This window comes from Ostrea edulis, chromosome 1 (assembly GCF_947568905.1).
Source record: "Ostrea edulis chromosome 1, xbOstEdul1.1, whole genome shotgun sequence".
In the NCBI taxonomy this organism is placed as follows: domain Eukaryota; kingdom Metazoa; phylum Mollusca; class Bivalvia; order Ostreida; family Ostreidae; genus Ostrea; species Ostrea edulis.
Genome location: NC_079164.1, coordinates 87753845 through 87771377, shown reverse-complemented (window position 1 = coordinate 87771377; position 17533 = coordinate 87753845). Strand labels below are relative to the sequence as shown.

The 17533-nt window shown below is 37.1% G+C and overlaps 1 protein-coding gene across 1 annotated transcript; it reads left to right on the top strand.

The window, feature by feature from the left end:
• The first annotated feature begins 1677 nt into the window (after positions 1-1677).
• LOC125676191 (uncharacterized) lies at positions 1678-16063 on the top strand. The gene is made up of 10 exons (XM_056144784.1): positions 1678-1695; positions 4014-4332; positions 4415-4462; positions 4672-4883; positions 4975-5064; positions 5447-5792; positions 5939-6118; positions 10659-10784; positions 14614-14755; positions 15703-16063. Exons 1-10 carry the CDS (start codon positions 1678-1680, stop codon positions 15965-15967), a joined length of 1746 nt encoding a protein of 581 aa, XP_056000759.1. The 3' UTR covers positions 15968-16063.
• Positions 16064-17533: the final 1470 nt, after the last annotated feature.

Sequence of the window (17533 nt, the reverse complement as noted above, 5' to 3'; positions counted from 1 at the left end):
CGTCCTACCATAACGTCACACGGACTGCGAATTTAATATTGAATTAAAACTATATCGACCTAGCGCAAAACCATGCCCACGAAATTCTTCAGCGAATCTTTCATAAAGTAAGGTAAAGATTCAATATATATCGAAATACTAAATTATATATGCGATGAACTGATAAAATTTTTCGTAACAATAACGATATTGAGAAGAGAATTCTGATTTTCAATTCTTTTACTAATATTGTCTCAATTTATTTAGTGTATGTCCATGTGCTATTTGTGTTCCTCCGTAGTATACAATGCATAAGGTTATGTTACGCCGTAGTTAAACCTACATTACACATCAGCTTACATACCGCTACATCGGGTTATATATGCGTTATAGTTTTTGTAATTTATATTGTATTATATAATCTCATTGTAAACTAAATAACTTCTTAGGTCTGGACTTCACACTAGAAGTAATTACTAATAACGAATGATCGGTGTCGCAGACAGCGTTGTGTTATGTTCCGATGTTGGACACAGTGTTCAGTGATTCACGTCTAGTAATAGTGAGGTACAGTTCATGCCAGTGTTGAGGTCTTGAATGTCACCAGGAAACTCTGTGACATGTTTTCTTGGCCCCCGTGACCGATTGGTCAGAGCTCAAAATCACACGGCCTCTCACCTCTGTCGGCGCGGGTTCGAATCCCGTTCTTGGCACACTGATTTTGACTACGGATAACTCCGTTTACCTGATCAGGATATAGGGCTCACGGCGGATGTGATCGGTTGACAGAGGATGCTTACTCCTCCTAGGCGCCTGATCCCACCTCTGGTGTGTGTAGGGTCCGCGTTTGCCCAACTATCAATTTTGTATTGCTTATAGGAGTTATGAGATTGATCACTGTTCGTTACCTTCACCTTTCATATACAAGAACCATTATATATATGCACCATTGAGATAAATCATTAAGAAAAACATATTTGGCTCTGGCCTCTATACATGGCAAATTTACTCAAGAGATGTACATTTATCAGAACTTTGAATTCCTTTCTGTCCTCGGACTTCAGTCTACAGCTGTATTTGAACATGTTTGTCTTTATCAATCAACCTCGACACGTATGACCTTGACACGTATGATCATATTTCCAAGGGTAAAATTAATTGAAGGGGCATTATCTGTAATTTGATCACGAAAATTAATTTCAATGAAAATTGCTCTATATTTTATATTTCAGTACTAACACCAGTAATTGATTATTCCAAACACTTTTTAACCTCAAAACAGGCACATGAATATGTGATTTTAGTAATTTATAGATAATTAGTGTGTTGCAAAACAATACTTCTTCCTTATATATTTCTTTACACTAAAAACGGTTATCTAATGTAGTTTTATTAGGTTTCTCTTTGTTTTTGTACAAAATAAATGTTTTTATTTGTCATTAATATATATATATATATATATATATATATATATATATATATATATGAGAAAAAAAATGGTTACCATCACTTCCAAAGTTAATGCCCCATTAAACATACCTCATTCAACTTAACAAACTGAGAACAAACTGAAACAGAAGCAGCGGTTAGACACTCAATGATAAATTCCAAGGAATTCTTATCTGTGTCATGTATATGGAGTTTTGAACATCATCTGTCCCCCTTATCGAAACATAATGTAAATGGGTCAACTCATGAATGGAAGGGCCAGGGATGGTAAGAATTTCTTGATGATTTATCTCCAAATTTGGTTTAAAATGGACTGTTGTGATACACATCGATTGATTAAGGTTACTAATCATCCCCGTCTGTAGTCGTGGTTCATTTGTATTTCGTAAACCCATATGCATGTTGTTGTTTTTTGATAACATCAGACGACACGATCGACTGATTGTGGTATATATATATATGTATATATGATATTGGTCTTGGCTCAGTCAATTTGATTCAGGTCATCAAACGTTCTGTCTTCAACTGACCTTTGAGTCAAGTATCAGGTTCCAAAGTATATTCACTACAAAGAGACATATTGCGTCAAATGCTGTCTGACGTGTTTCATACCGACTGGTAGACCGTTCTTGGTACACAGATTTTGACTACGGATAACTCCGTTTACCTGATCAAAATATAGGGCTCACGTTGGGTGTTACCGGTCGACAGATGCTTACTCCTCCTTAGGTAGCAGGGGACAGTTTCGCACTATAGGCCCGGTCAACTTTTTCAAAAAATGGAATTACCCTGTATTTGAAGTGATATTACATGTGTAAAAATGTATACAATAATTTTAGGATGCATGTCAAGTGTAGCTGAGTGCTTAGTAAAAATGTTGATATACAATATGTAGGTGTCACCATGATTCCTAGCATATAGATGGGTGCAAATACGAAACTAAGACACGTGGTCAGTTGCTGAAGAAATTCCGGTGAAAACATGCAGGGTCTAGCAAAAGGTCTGTAGCTGTGAGGGAAGGTGGATGGTCCCATATGAGAGGTAGATTTTTGAGAGGGGCAGATAGGGTTCTTGATTGTGCACAGTGTCTAAATCCCCATGTTTGGTACTGTGATGGTGTGGGGGTGGTGCGGATTAGCCCAAATGAGGGAAAATCAAAGCAAAAAAGGGGAACCTGCTCAGAGCATGTTTTGTGCACCAGCACCAGTATTTATAGATTACATGTAATTTAGGATCATAATTTATTAACTACACTAATATGAAATACAAGTATTGACATAAAAGGGAAATATGATTTTTCATTAGTCTGTCATAATCTGACTTTGGTGTATACCCCCTATCCAAATGTTTCAAAACCAAAGAAACTGTCCCCTGCCACCTTAGCACCTGATCCCACCTCTGGTATGTCCAGGGGTCCGAGTTTGCCTAACGCTCTATTTTATATTGCTTATAGGAGTTATGAGATCGATCACTGTTCGTTATCTTTACCTTTCATATTAAGATAGATATTTCTAGTGAAGAATGGAGAGGAATTCATAAGGATGTTTTTATGAACACAAAGGATAGTAAATTACAATGGCTACAATATCGAGTAAATCATAGAATTTTAACTACAAACCCTTTTTTGAAAATGATTGGGAAATCAGACAGCGATTTATGTACTTTTTGTTTAGAGGAGAGAGAATCATTGAAGCACATTATGTATGATTGTGAAAAAGTCGGTATTTTTTTTAAAGAAATGTGCAATGTTGGTTTACGGAAACCTTTTCATTCAATATTATAACTGATAAGAAGACTTTTATCCTTGGATGTTCGAAAATTAAAATGGTAAACTTTGTAAATTACCATTTGAAACATTATATATACTGTTCCAAATGTACAGGAGATTATTTGTCATTGAGTAAATTTAAAGCCACTTGGAATAATATATACAGAGTGGAAAAACAAATTGCAAGTAAATATAATTGTACAGATCAGTTTGAAAAGAAATGGAAATTATTTGAAACATTAGCTCAAGTATATTAACGGAAATTAAGTTAAAACAAAAATATCCTAAAATGCTTCTTTTTTAATATTATATACATTTGTTATAATTTTTATTTTCCTTCGTACATGTACGAGGTGAAGTAAATGTATACTCAATCAATAAGTGTGTTTAACGTAGTAATTTTTAAATAACAACCTTTATCTGATTGTTAATTATTATAGTAGGATATTTATGAACTCAGCCAGAGTACATTGTCAATTTTTTCTACTTTCTTTACTTCTAGCCTTCGTTTAGTATGAATGTCTGTCCGTGTGAATGTGTGAGCGAAAGAGTTAGAATTCTTTTAAAACCCTGTACCCCCTGGTCAGGTTGGGTTGTAAGGGTTTTATAAAAGCCTGACTATATACCTGAATAAATGTTGTTAAAAAAAAGATAGAGATTTCAAAGAAACAATTCAATCTCATTATACCGGTATCAGTCACAGAGTCCCCATAGCAGCAAAACCCATAACCAAGAGACCATAAGTTTCAAATTCGGTAATGGATTATATTTATGTTAATTTTCAGTAACACTATGATATACATATTTCCTTTCTCAGTGGTATTTGACGGTGGGTCTCTATCTATCACTCTTTCAACAAGTACACGTTGTACATGGGACTGTTCCTCCGGCGGCCCTGTTTGTGGGGATGGGATATGACATCCTTAAGGGAAACCCGGACGGTGATAGTCATATGAATGTTGGAAAAGATCCGGGGCTGTTGATGACGCGCCAAATTCTAAAGTTGGATCCACCAGATTCCCCTCGGGAACTATCTTATCACGAATATTCTCTGTGTTTCCCTACTCACTATAGAGAAGTCTTCTACGGAACCAAATCTTACCAAAGCAGGCTTCTTCATGACCTCATAGATATCGGTAACAATATTTAATAAACTGCTATGGATCTATTGAATGCAATTTCAGCATTCTCCGTGAATAAAACACCTGTTTATTGTAGGGAATACTACAGCGAATATAACAAGCCATGCATTCTCTTTAAGCGAAGGTAAGTATTCACAAACCATCAATACCAGACAGTAAAGGGAATAACCTCTCTTTTGTTGGGAAATCTATACCACATAGCAATTACCAGTAATGATTCAAATGTATGATTTTGTTACTAATATATAATTAATCTAAATGATAGAGATAGTTTATAATTCAATAGCATTTATGCATACAAAACATTTCAATACTTGTACGATTTCTGTAAAGGTTTTCAGGTTATAAGTCGGGGAACCAGTCAAGAAGGTTTTGTGTATATCGATGAAATCAGCTTCTGCAACAAGGGTAGATCCAGGTACATGTCCAGTTTGGCACGCAGCCACAAGTTCAATATCGGGGACGAGTTCGCAGCTTCCGTGTGTGCACTTCCAAGATCATACGACCAGCAAATCTACATGAACTTTCTGCAGGACTGGGGTACTGTAAGTGTGAATCTAAGTGATCATGGTGTGGTATTCTGTACGGAAGAAAAAAATGTTCAATTGTGAAACTCTGAATTATATATTTTTTCAGCATGTCATCATGGAAGTTGAATTTGGTTGGGAGACCAAGACAAGAAAGAGACTAGCTGTGAAAGACATCATTCAGTCTCTTATTGCAAATGTAGGTTATCTGTCGTCAGTGAATTGTTTTATTGTTGTTTCACGTTCCATTCAAGAATTTCACTCAGAAAGATCACCAACTGTAGGTAAAGTGATCTGCACGTTGCTCAAGGCAGTAACGTTTAATAGGCGATATCGTGTCAACGCCTACCGTGACCCGTTTCATGCTTTTCCTAAAAGCCTGTCGCCAATTGAAAGACATAGGTTCTCTGTATTTAAGACTTTTTAGAATAAGTGATTTGAGGTCCTCATTCGAAAGACTTTTCGGGTACAAAATGAGCACTGTAACTACTGGAATACCTCTGCCTCTCTGTTCACTGATATAACACTGATTTACTTAGTAGTTATAAAAATAGCATGTCTTTCGTAAACCTGTCTTTTAGCATCCCGAACTCCTGGTACCAACAGGTGTTGTCAATGGTCACACTTCTACGGTCTCCGTGTCCAAATCGTTCATTGAAAACCAAAGCTCTCTCGAAACCCTAACTGCAAAGATGACCACCGTCTCAACGTCGTCAAGGGGCAGTAAGCAAATCAGCGAACCAATCAAATACAAAGTTGTAAGCATAGACGAGATGTTGAATGTAGATTACTGGCAGACTCCCGCTGATATTGTGGATGAAGGACACTGTGCATCAGGCTTTGAGAACTTACTACCTGTGTGGCAACAGAACATCAAGAAAGCTATGGGTCATTACGCAGCATATCACAACGCACCAACTGCTACAGGTTTACGGTTAAAACTTCGAATTCACACTTTATAATGAGTTTATATTTCATGTTCTAATGAATCTAATTTTAGGTATTTATTTGGACTGCAAATGTTTTGTAATATAGTGAAAGAAATTCTCTCGGTTTTTTTTTTTGCATTTAAGAATCGACGCTGGAATATCCCCTGTCCTGGCCTACCCCACCGTTTGCACTTCCGGAACCCCTTACAGGCTGCCCTGGAGATAAAAGTCTTTGGAAAATTGGAAATGTGACCCATCAAGTTAATGCCAGCAGGGTTCTATTTCCAAACAACACTTTTCACTATCAAGGAATGCATTTGAAAGGTATATTCACTTTAGCATATTCTTTAATTGCAGACCGGTCGAGGTACATGTATGTAGTCCAGTGGCTAGGGTTCGCACCCGGGAGGTCCAAATTCAATTATCCATCCCAGCGCCGCAACAAAGATAAGACCATTAATATATATAGGGAGTGACCGTTCTTTGCCAAGTCAGGCAAGCGTCCTATATAACTATGAGCTTAAAATCGAAAGACCGTGTCATGGTAAGCATTGACAGGATATTGCGAATTTAAGCTCAAGGCATGGGTACGTTTTGCATATACTTGCCACAAACGCCCGGAAACCAATAGAATAAATATCCACGTTAGATGGCATTGCAAAACGTTAGCCTTATGCTCGGCGCTTTATTGCCTTTGAGCAGGAATGAATCTTTATCGTACCACACCTGATGTGACACGGGACCTCGTTTTTTTTTCGGTTTCATCGGAAGGACCGCCCTATTTAGTCGCCTCTTACGACAAGCAAGGGTTACTGAGGATCTAATTCTAACTTGGATCCTCACGGGACTAAACAGTTCCTCATCTGAATACTAGGAGGAATCAAACATATAAACCATTTACTTTCTATGTAATTTTCCCCTTAAAAATGACTAAGTTCAACAACATGCAATTTTCTCAAAAATTGAAGAAAATGATATTCTCGCCACATGCACATCTTCAATACCCATAGAAACACGCTTTAAAATAAGAAGCTATTCACCTGAAAATTGTGGGAGGAGTCAGACGGACAAAACATGTACCATCAATCTAACATTAATTTTCAAATAAAGGGACAAATTTCTCGCAAGAGAAGTCAAAATGGATTAAAATTGCAATAATATGTAAAGTGACCCACAAAAAAGCTACATAGCAAGTTTCAGCTAGATATGAGATAGAGAAATGAAAACAGAAGACCCCAACCCGACGGATGGACGTGCAGCCATCGCCGTACCATGAAAAAACGGGCATATAAAAGAAAACCGATATTTATGTAGCAATATTCCATTATCACCTCCATATGGTGTTTATATCTCTCAACTAATTCGATACGCTAGAGCTTGTTTTACTTATAGTTCGTTTTTAAATCGAAGCAGGCTGCTGACAAACAAGTTGATGGTGCAGAGGTCCCAACAGTCTCGTTTAAAATCAGCATTTCGCAAGGTCGTTATAACGATCTAGTTATCCAATACAAACTATCATTGGGTCAAATGGTGTCTGACGTGTTTCATACTGATTGGTCTGGCCGTTCTTGGCACACTGATTTTGAATACGGATAACTCCGTTTACCTGATCAAGATATAGGACTCATGGTGGGTCTATTGGGGATGCTTATTCCTCCTAGGCACCTTATCCCACCTCTGGTATATCCAGGGGTCCGTGTTTGCCCAACTCTCTAATTTGTATTACTTATAGGAGTTATGAGATTGATCACCGTTTGCTATCTTCACCTTTCATACTTGATCAGGCAGGATTAATTGAAAATACTGTATTTCAAACTAGGGTTATCCTAGGCGTTACATTCAACTTCCGTAATAGATACGCAAGGAAGTGTACTGACGCATCTTTTCCGGAGAAAAATGTTCTAAACACTGAATTTGTTTTTCATTCAGTGGAAAATGTATGCTTCTATAAGTGCAGGTATGGCGTCTTTATCAGTACGTCGATAAGCCTTTCTTTATAGTTCCGAAAAAATACTATATACGAATGTAGGTATGATCTAGTCACTTTCGACTATATCGTTTGGTGAGCTCTAGTAGTCGGTTTGCTTTTTGTTTTAAGTTATTCAATCATGTAATTAACAAAATCTAATCACTTTCGACTAGGATTCTTACTGTAGTTTTAAACCGCAATGGTCGATCAGTAATCGTTTCTAAGGTTGTAGAACCCGTTTCAATGAAAGTTGAAGATAGCGAACAGTGATCAATCTCATAACTCCTATAAGCAATGCAAAATAGATAGTTGGACAAACATGGACCCCTGGACTCATCCTCCGTGAGTCCTATATCCTGATCAGGTAAACGGAGTTATCCGTAGTCAAAATCAGTGTGCCAAGAAAGGCCTGATAATCGATATGAAACACGTCAGACAGCATTTCATCCAATGATAGGGTGTATTGACGAACTAGATCGTTATAACGACCATAGAATTTGCGAAATGCTGATTTCAATCGAGACTGTTGAAACCCTTGTATCATCAACTTATTTGTAAGTAGCTTGCCTCGATTTAACAAGAGTACCGCAAACGGTACATAATACGCCCGTGAAATGCTTACATAGGGTGTTTTTCTTGTGCTATAATTTGTATAACTTTGCTTCAGGTAGTATCAGCCATAATAAGGCTGTGACAAACTTTCATATGAACAAAGGGTCTTGACTTACAAATCGAGATTTCCTCAAAATGGACCAAGTTCAACAACCTGTAATTTTTTTCAAAAATGGAAGAAAATCAAAATCCTTCCCCAGATGCACATCTTCAATACCCATACAAACACTCCACAAAATAAGATGGTCCTCACTTGAAAACTGTGGGAGGAGTAGGGAGGACAAATTATGTACCCTTCATATAATAATCTTTTCCAAATAAAGGGGCAAAACTCCTGGAAAAAAGGTCGAAATGGATCAAAATTGCAGTATGATCTAGAGTGACCCACAAAGAAGCTACACAGCAAGTTTCAGCATGATATGTGAAAGGGAAATGAAATTATAAAGAGAAAACACCGAACGGACGGACGTACGTACAGACAACGCTGTACCATAATACGTCCCGTCTAAAGACGGGCGTATAAAAACTGACTATACCCAGAACAAACTCCAGCGTATCGACTCAGTTGAGATATATAAACACCATATACAGGTGATAATGGAATACTAGTATTGCTACATAAATATGGGAAGTTGACTATAGACAAGCTGAAATCGTTCCGTTTGTTATACAGTTGAGTTGGCAGTTTGCCATTAATGTCTAATTTCAATAAGATATCTAAGTATGAAGCAGAAGTGGACGACTCTGTGGTGTCTTTTATTTCGAGCGCATAGGGATAAATCGAATCGACATATGAATGAAAGTTATTATTGTTAATAGACAAAACGTCGTCGATACCTCTAGATGTCGAATTGAAGGCAACAGCAAGAGATTTTTTCTTCTCACGTAGAAGTTTTTTTTTTTTATAATAAATTCTGCTTCATAAGAATATAGAAACAGGTCAGCTAACAAATTAGCACAATTCGTGCCATGGGAATTCCAACATTAGAAGACCTGATTACCAAAGATCACGAAGATATTGTCAATAAGGAACTCTAGCATATTTTTAATGGTATGAATTACACTGTAATCAATCTAATGATAAACATCTCCATCAATACAAGAGGACAAATGATATGAATGATTCGTCAAAGGACCAAATCTATCAAATTTTAAGCTAAAATTTTGCTTCCAAAAATACTTTAAAGCATTCTGTCAAAACATAGGAAATCCCTGTCAAATTCAGAACATGAAACCAACATTTGCCCATAGAAAGAATTTTCTATCCATTTTACGGAAAGAATAGTTGGCTCCTAGATATTGTCATGTACCAAATGCACTGAAGTTTAGAGAATTAATTACCGGTAATGACAGCATCAAACTTTGAAACATTGAATACATGCATGCAAGGTGAAGATAACGAACAGTGATCAATCTCATAAGTCCTATAAGCAATACAAAATAGATAGTTGGGCAAACAGGACCCCTGGACACACCAGAGGTGGGATCAGGTGCCTAGGAGGAGTAAGCATCCCCTGTTGACCGGTCACACTCGCCGTGAGCCCTATATCCTGATCAGGTAAACGGAGTTATCCACAGTCAAAATCAGTGTGCCATGTATTAGTGCATGTATTAGTTATATATTTGTACCTGTGGCAATATTGTATAAATACTAAGTAAACTTATACATGTATGATCAGATACCTCATGTAGCATCGTATGAATGGTTTGAGCGAATAAATGAATTGAATTGCCCTCCGAGCACGGTTAATAACGTACTCCTCAAGTAGCTAAATCATTGCATTGACGTCAAATATGCGAATACATATGTTCAGTACTTCTAAAAATATCTTAATACGAATTTAAGAATGACTGAGATCCAAGATAAATGAGATTATTTTCACCTCCGCATGCCTTCGTACATATAATGTTCGAATTTTCGACATCGGTCCAAAAATAAACAGGAAATTTTCAACTTGAAGTGATTGGTTATTATATTTTGGTCGTCCAATAAAAACTTGCTATTCTGATCAGTTTTGATTAAGTCTTGCGCTATATTTGAAAACAAAGGTGGCCAATCAGGCATTGTCTTATATGCCCAAAGGTGCATATTGTACATCACGGAAGCTAACACATCGCACTGAGGAAATGTTAATAGTTGAATTTCTTTACGACGACATGTCTATGTTGTATTCTGCCTTTAGGATGAAAGAAAAGAAAATCGTATAACGATACTGTTCCCTCAGTGTGACAGCCCTTTTACTCATTATTCGTTTTATTTAAAATTATTTACATCTCAACCAGGTTTGCAGAAGTCATCGGTTTTCAAAATGTCCTACTGTGGTCGAAATCTGTCCAGTAGTCCTTCGGAGGATCCCTGGCCTAAAGGATCTTACTGCATTGCTCAAGTATCAAATCAATGTCCTGCAGGTAAATTAGCGCATTTTTAGATAATTTAAACTTGTAACATTCGATTTCATTGACTGAGCACACTACAAAATTTAGTTTCTATTATAGAACCTAATTTATGCCTCGTTCACACGAATGTGCATTAAATTTTACTTCGCATCTAATTCTTCATGAGCCCACTTAACACCTTCACCATTCCGATGATTAATGGTGTGAGGTGATATTCGTTACACCCCAAATCCCCGCCCTTCCCAAATCCTCGCCGGCGACGATTTGGGGTTTCTGATGTAACAACAAGAGTTGCCCTTCCAAAATCAGGTGATGATTTGGGCATAACTTCACACTCCAAACTGCCGTCCCCCTTGCTGCAACTACATGAATTTGGAAACATCGTTTACATAAAAACTGGTCGTGTTTGTTAACTCTTTTTCCTCTCCTCCTTTTTCTTCTTCTTCAGTAATAACCGCAAAAGGTTCTCTGGACCCTATACGCAAGACATTCTAATCTTCTACTTCGACTTTTACTTGTTCTGATTTAAAAAAAGAAGAAGATTTATGATGATCACAGTATTAGTTATTGTTGTTGTGGTTGGTAGTGGTGTTGTTACTATTGAAAAAAATATATTTATTGTTGTTGGTGGTGTCATTGTTGTCTACATATGTATATGAATTTTTTCGTCCAGTCAGAGAGAGAGAGAGAGAGAGAGAGAGAGAGAGAGAGCGTGGGGGGTGTCCGACAGTACGATATTATATCATTTTACCTTTTGTTGTAGGGTCATTCTGCTAATCATGAGGTTGTTAGGTCTTGTGCACCGCAGATTTGTTAGTGACATCAGATTGTACTAGATTAATCTTGTTAGCTCTCATTCCAGAATTCTCATTTTTGGGGAGACATGTCAGAGGGTCACTTGTAATCTACATACAAAATGTCAGCCCAATAGGTTGACAAACACCAGATATATTTGTGCAATAAGAGGGGGTACAATAAAACAACTTCTGTGTAATCTACATATGTATCCTAAAAACGTCAATCAAATATTGACCGGCGACGCTTTAGGACAGGCGACAATTTGAGGTTTACTATAGTACATCCCAAATCGTCGCCCCTAGTAATAGTGCAATCTTGTCCCTAATCGTCGCCCCTAGTAATAGTGCAATCTTGTCCCTAATCGTCGCCCCTAGTAATAGTGCAATCTTGTCCCTAATCGTCGCCCCTAGTAATAGTGCAATCTTGTCCCAAATCGTCGCCTCTAGTAATAGTGCAATCTTGTACCTAATCGTCGCCGGGGCGATGATTTCGGATGCCGGGCGACGATTTGGAGTGGAACAATATTTACATCTACTGTGACGTCATATCGTATGGAATTTACACAATGAGTTACATATTTGTTTTAGAAATATTTTTTAAAAAATCACATCATTTTAAAACATCTTTAATCGTATTTAAAAACAATCCTTCCATATGTATTACTCAGTATGTCTATGCAGAGCACAGATTTACGTCTGACATACAATTATGGACTGTTTAGCAGGGAGGCATAACAATTTATCAGATCTTAGTAGAGTTATCATCCGAGGGCGCCTATGCGCCCGAGGGTGATAACTTTACTAATACCTGATACTTTGTGATGTCTTCCTGCTAAACAGTCCATAATAGTTTTATTATCCTGAATAATCTGAACGTTAAAAAAACTATTACACATTTATTAACTTGTACCATGTATTTTTTTTTATTATACCCCCTGCAAACGAAGTTTGGGGGGGGGGGTATACTGGAATCACTTTGTCCGTCCGTCTGTCCGTCCGTTTGTCCGTAGACGGAATTTGTCCGAAGTTTATTTCTAATACCGCTGGACATATTTCATTCAAACTTTATGCACATCTATATATTATGTAGTTGTGCATCTCCTATTTTCATTGAAATATTTTAACAGTTATAGAAGTTACGCACATTTTCTTTTCATTTTGGGGGTTGCGCACTTTGTCCAGAGTTTAATTCTAATACCGTTGAACAGATTTGATTCAAACTTTATTCTCATCTTATATATATAATGTAGTTGTGCATCTGCTATTTTCATTGAAATATTTTAACAGTTATGGAAGTTACGGACATTTTCTGGTTTGGTTGTACTTGTAGTAATAGACACAATTTGTCCAGAGTTTATTTCTAATACCGTTTTACGCTCATAAGTCAATCAGGAATTGAAGAAGTGGAAAGAAGTTCAACAATGAAGTTATATGCCCCGCGGGGGGTATTAGTCCCATTAGGACAGTTCTAGTTTAAAACGTCAACAAATTCGTAATAACTTTCTCTGCAGAAAATTCTGATTACTTTTCACTAGTTTTCGAGGGGTGAAATCAATGTTACCCTCAACTACATACATTATTTTGTTTTACATTCAATGTCATACATTTATTAGACATATATGATAACGAAAACAAATCCCGGTCTGGTCCGTTTTCTCCCTTTCTGTTACATTTGGTATTGTTTCTCCTCTCCTATACTATGTACAGTTGGTGTGAAGACACCTAGGAGGGTGGGATGTAGCGGTCAGACGGGTTCGATCGCCGATGGACATATAGCTCAGTTGGTATAGCACCTGCATAGATATTCAGGGAGTACGGATTCGAATCGTGGTCAGGTCCGTTGTATTTTCTCCCTTCCGGTTGCACACTGTTTACATCGACTGCGTTATATTTCCCGCGTTAAATGAATAGGCGGATTAAATGCCTAGATAGGTGTTGCAAGATGGTATGGTTCTTCATTCATTTCAATGGTCGCATCGTAAAAGATATTACATGTAGCGTGAAACAACAGCAATATATGCAAAATGATAGTATCTCAAGTATTCGCAAATTTTGCTACTACATTTACACTTAGGATAGAATTGCTTGATTCACCTCTCAAAGCGTCTTGAATGCGTCCCATTTTATCAGATGATGTCACGTCTTACTGAATCAATTAACCTGTGTATCGCGATAAAATACTTGCTTCTATTTGACTGTCGGATTTAATTAGTGACAATGTTACATGCTATGATAAGTTTTTCTTTTAGGTGATTTAAAACATTCATAAAAGCCAAATTCTCAAAATCGTTGCATTTTCTGGTACATGTATTTGAAGACATGACTTGTGTGATGTCGTAGGGCAGTCAAGGCGGGGCGCGGCCGGGGCGCCCCCCCCCACCCCTAAAATTTTCAAATTTAAGGTAAATCGTGGTATCTTAATTAGAAAAATGTACTAAAGGATAAAAGAAGCAATGATTTCTTCCACTCTCGGAGAAAAAAATGACACAATCTTTTGATTTCTTGAATTACTTTATTAGGAGAACTTATTTTTTTTCTTTCGAAAAACCCTTAAAATTTACGTAATTGTATTAATTTCACCTTATAAAAAAATGATAGAAAATAATACAAATGACTAAATAGGAGACATATTTCAAGCCCTATAAAATTTGTAAAGACCAGGAGCTTCCGGGGCCTTCGCCCCCTTGGCCCCCACCAGGATTTCGCCCTGGACCCACTGCCTCATAAAGTAACGCCCGCGTAAGCGCAATTCCTGGATCCGCCCCTGTTTACAATCCGCTTCGCGGGTGATAAAGCGTAAACTACACCAATTTAGGTTATTGTGTACCGTATGACGTAAGTAGAAATTAGTTGAAACGGATCATTAAGTGGAAACTAACCCAAATTGGGAAATATATATCGCATAGCATAACAGGTAAAAATTAGCTTTAATCTTCACATATCTCATTACTAGAGTATGAGTATGAATATTACTTGTATATACAATGACATACGAAGTGAAAAAAGACATTCATTATCAATGCTTTGTGTTTCGCTACTTTTAGGTTTTTCCAGCGGATACATCAGTTACAGTCTATATTCTAGACATTACCCCCAACCAGTCATTCATCAGGTAGGAATCTCTGGAGGAGTTCCAAAGTATCAAATATCGCCGGGTCGCAATTATATGGTGTATTATTGCTGCAGGTAATACATACGTTTCTTTATGGAGTGGGCACTAATTATGCACTGCGTCAGGATAATTATTGAATACTGAAGTAGAAAATTAGCTATTTCTTTGAAATTTCAGAATCATTAAAATCAGATCTAACAATTCCATTAGTCCATTTTCGTACAGTGATGGTTCTTTCTTTTACTAAATTATAGCCCCAATTGTAAAAATTTAGGTCATCAAAATGTTTGGATGTTGAATTTAATGTCCTATGCTTGTAGGTAATAATAGTTATATGAACTTTTAGCAGGGTATGTGGACTCGCATTCCCTGTAAAAGTGTATATTCTCCCGAGCCGTTAGGGAATGTCGGTCCATATACCATGCTAAGAATCCATATATATAGGATAGGGGAGTAGGGGGTCAGGAAACAAAGAGAGAGAGAGAGAGAAACTTGAAAGAAAACCTTAATTTTAACATTTGTTAACTATTTCAACAAACAACTTTCAAACAAGAACAATTGTAATTGTTTTTAAATTTCAAAACAGATCTTCATATGAGTGGCTTTCAAATCGCTTCATGTTTTTGTTTACATACACACAGACGAGAAACATCATTATTACGTCACGAGCGGAACTATCTTCATTATTTAAAGTAGATAAATGTAATTTTACACAAAAATGCTAAAACTAAAAGGTGGCTTTTAAAAAATAGTTTATAAAAATACTAAAACTATACGGTGGATAAAAAAATAGTCTATTTTACAAAGCGGTTAAGTATTTAGATCTATCGAAGCCATTTTGTATCCCATCTATTTTTGACAGAGTATATGACCTCATATTCCCGGCTTGTCGTCCAATCAAATGCCGAGATTTTTCTCTGCAGTAGGATTGGGGGCAATGTTAAGACATACATTATATCGTCAATTTTATCTCAGTATTAGTTGTTTTATTATTACATAATTACTCTTTCTTTTGCATAAGAAATGATGGATCGATTGACCAGCCGATAATTCTACCTTACCAAGAACCCTTCTACCTTTATCCTGATCAGAGAACGAGGAAATGTCAAAAGGTGTTCGGAATGCGATATAGTGATGAATGGGTTAAGTATCCCTACACACAGTTGTACAGCCGCTGTTATCATTTTTACCCGTATGACGAGGACTGTGATCATTTCCACACTGTCCACTACTGCTACTACAGTAGAAACACGACCGTCATCTATAGTGGTAATGTAATTGGATGATGGAATGTAACCAGCTGTCTAGTGAGACCGTATTCAACAGTAAATCAAGGGGCAAATAAACTCCATTTTTTCTTCTAATAAACGCATTAACTTCTCCTTGGTATTTCGTGAGTCATATATCATGAAAAATACACCGATTCTATGGTCGTTATAAGGATCTAATTTGCAAATACAATTTGTCATTTGGTCAAATCTGACTGCCGTACTTTCATACCAATTGTTGATATCTCGGAATTCTGCGTATGATTCCGGTATTGTAAATTAGTCTTTCCGCTCAACCACTTCTCACTACGGAATCTGACTGCAGGATTACCCTAAGGAAAGATAAGTAATTTTCGTAAATTCGCAAAATCTACGGATTACTCTGTTTACCTCATCAATATATAGGGCTCCCGGTGGGTGTGACCGTTTAACAGGGGATGCTTACTCCTTCTAGACACCTCATACCACCTCTGGTGTGTCTAGGGTCCGTGTTTGGCCTATTAATTTTTCAGCACCACCTATTCCAAGCACAAGTACTATGAAGTTGAAATTGAAAAAAAATACGCTGGAGTTCCCCATTGACAGTATTTTCGTAGTCGTTGGTGATCAGGTTTTCCGAACAGTCTGTTGGAATTTCCATGGGCGCAAATTGTGCTCCTTTGTTAGCTGACCTGTTTTAATATTCTTATGAAACAGAATTATATTAACTGCAACAGTTAAGAAGAAAAAATATCTTGCTGTGGCCCTCAGGTCGACATTCAGGTATATCGACGACGTTTTATCTATTAAAAAGAATAACTTTTATTCATATGTCGATTCGATACATCCCTGTGAACTTGAAATAAAAAAAACACCACAGAGTCGTCCATTTCTGCTTCATACTTAGACATCGTATAGAAAATAGGTATTAACGACAACTCAACTTCATGACAAACGGGATGATTTCCGGTTCTCCATCGTTAACATTGCATATTTATGTAGCAATATTCCATTATCACCTACATGTGGTGTTTATATCTTTCACATCTGAATCGAAGCACCAGATCCCACCTCTAGTGTGTCCAGGGGTCCGTGTTTGCCCAACTCTCTATTTTGTATTGCTTGTAGGAGTTATGAGATTGATCACTGTTCACTGTTCGTCGTAAAATTCACCTTTCATTCATTGGATAGGCTCATAAAATCTTTAATTGAGGTAGCTGCCAGAATAAATTAATAAAATTTGAAAGGGGTCGAATTATAATCCCAGTCTTTTTCAGTATGTTTATTTTCCCCCCTTTATTTTTGAAACAACATACTGTCACAATTGGAGGGGGGGGGGGCAGACAATGACCAAGCCGGTGAAAAGGATGGTACCCACCGGCGCTTGCTTTAATATTTTTTTCATGATAAGTTAGTGGTTTTAAAATACATATGCATTAGTATGAAGTACATCAAACGGTAGATTATGTGGATGACATCTCTCTGTAATTTCTGCTGCCCTTGTTCATAATAAGCCTTGTGACTCTAAAAAATGATGACCTCCTCATAACATTATTGCATAAAATATTTTACGTTCCGTTCCGCGTTTTAGCAACACCCTGCAAT

Bases quoted from the DNA above. Each gene is read 5' to 3' on its own strand.
- LOC125676191 (XM_056144784.1), top strand. The intron at 4,333-4,414 runs GTAACAATATTT...TGTTTATTGTAG, and splicing joins TCATGACCTCATAGATATCG to GGAATACTACAGCGAATATA. The intron at 10,785-14,613 runs GTAAATTAGCGC...CGCTACTTTTAG, and splicing joins ATCAAATCAATGTCCTGCAG to GTTTTTCCAGCGGATACATC.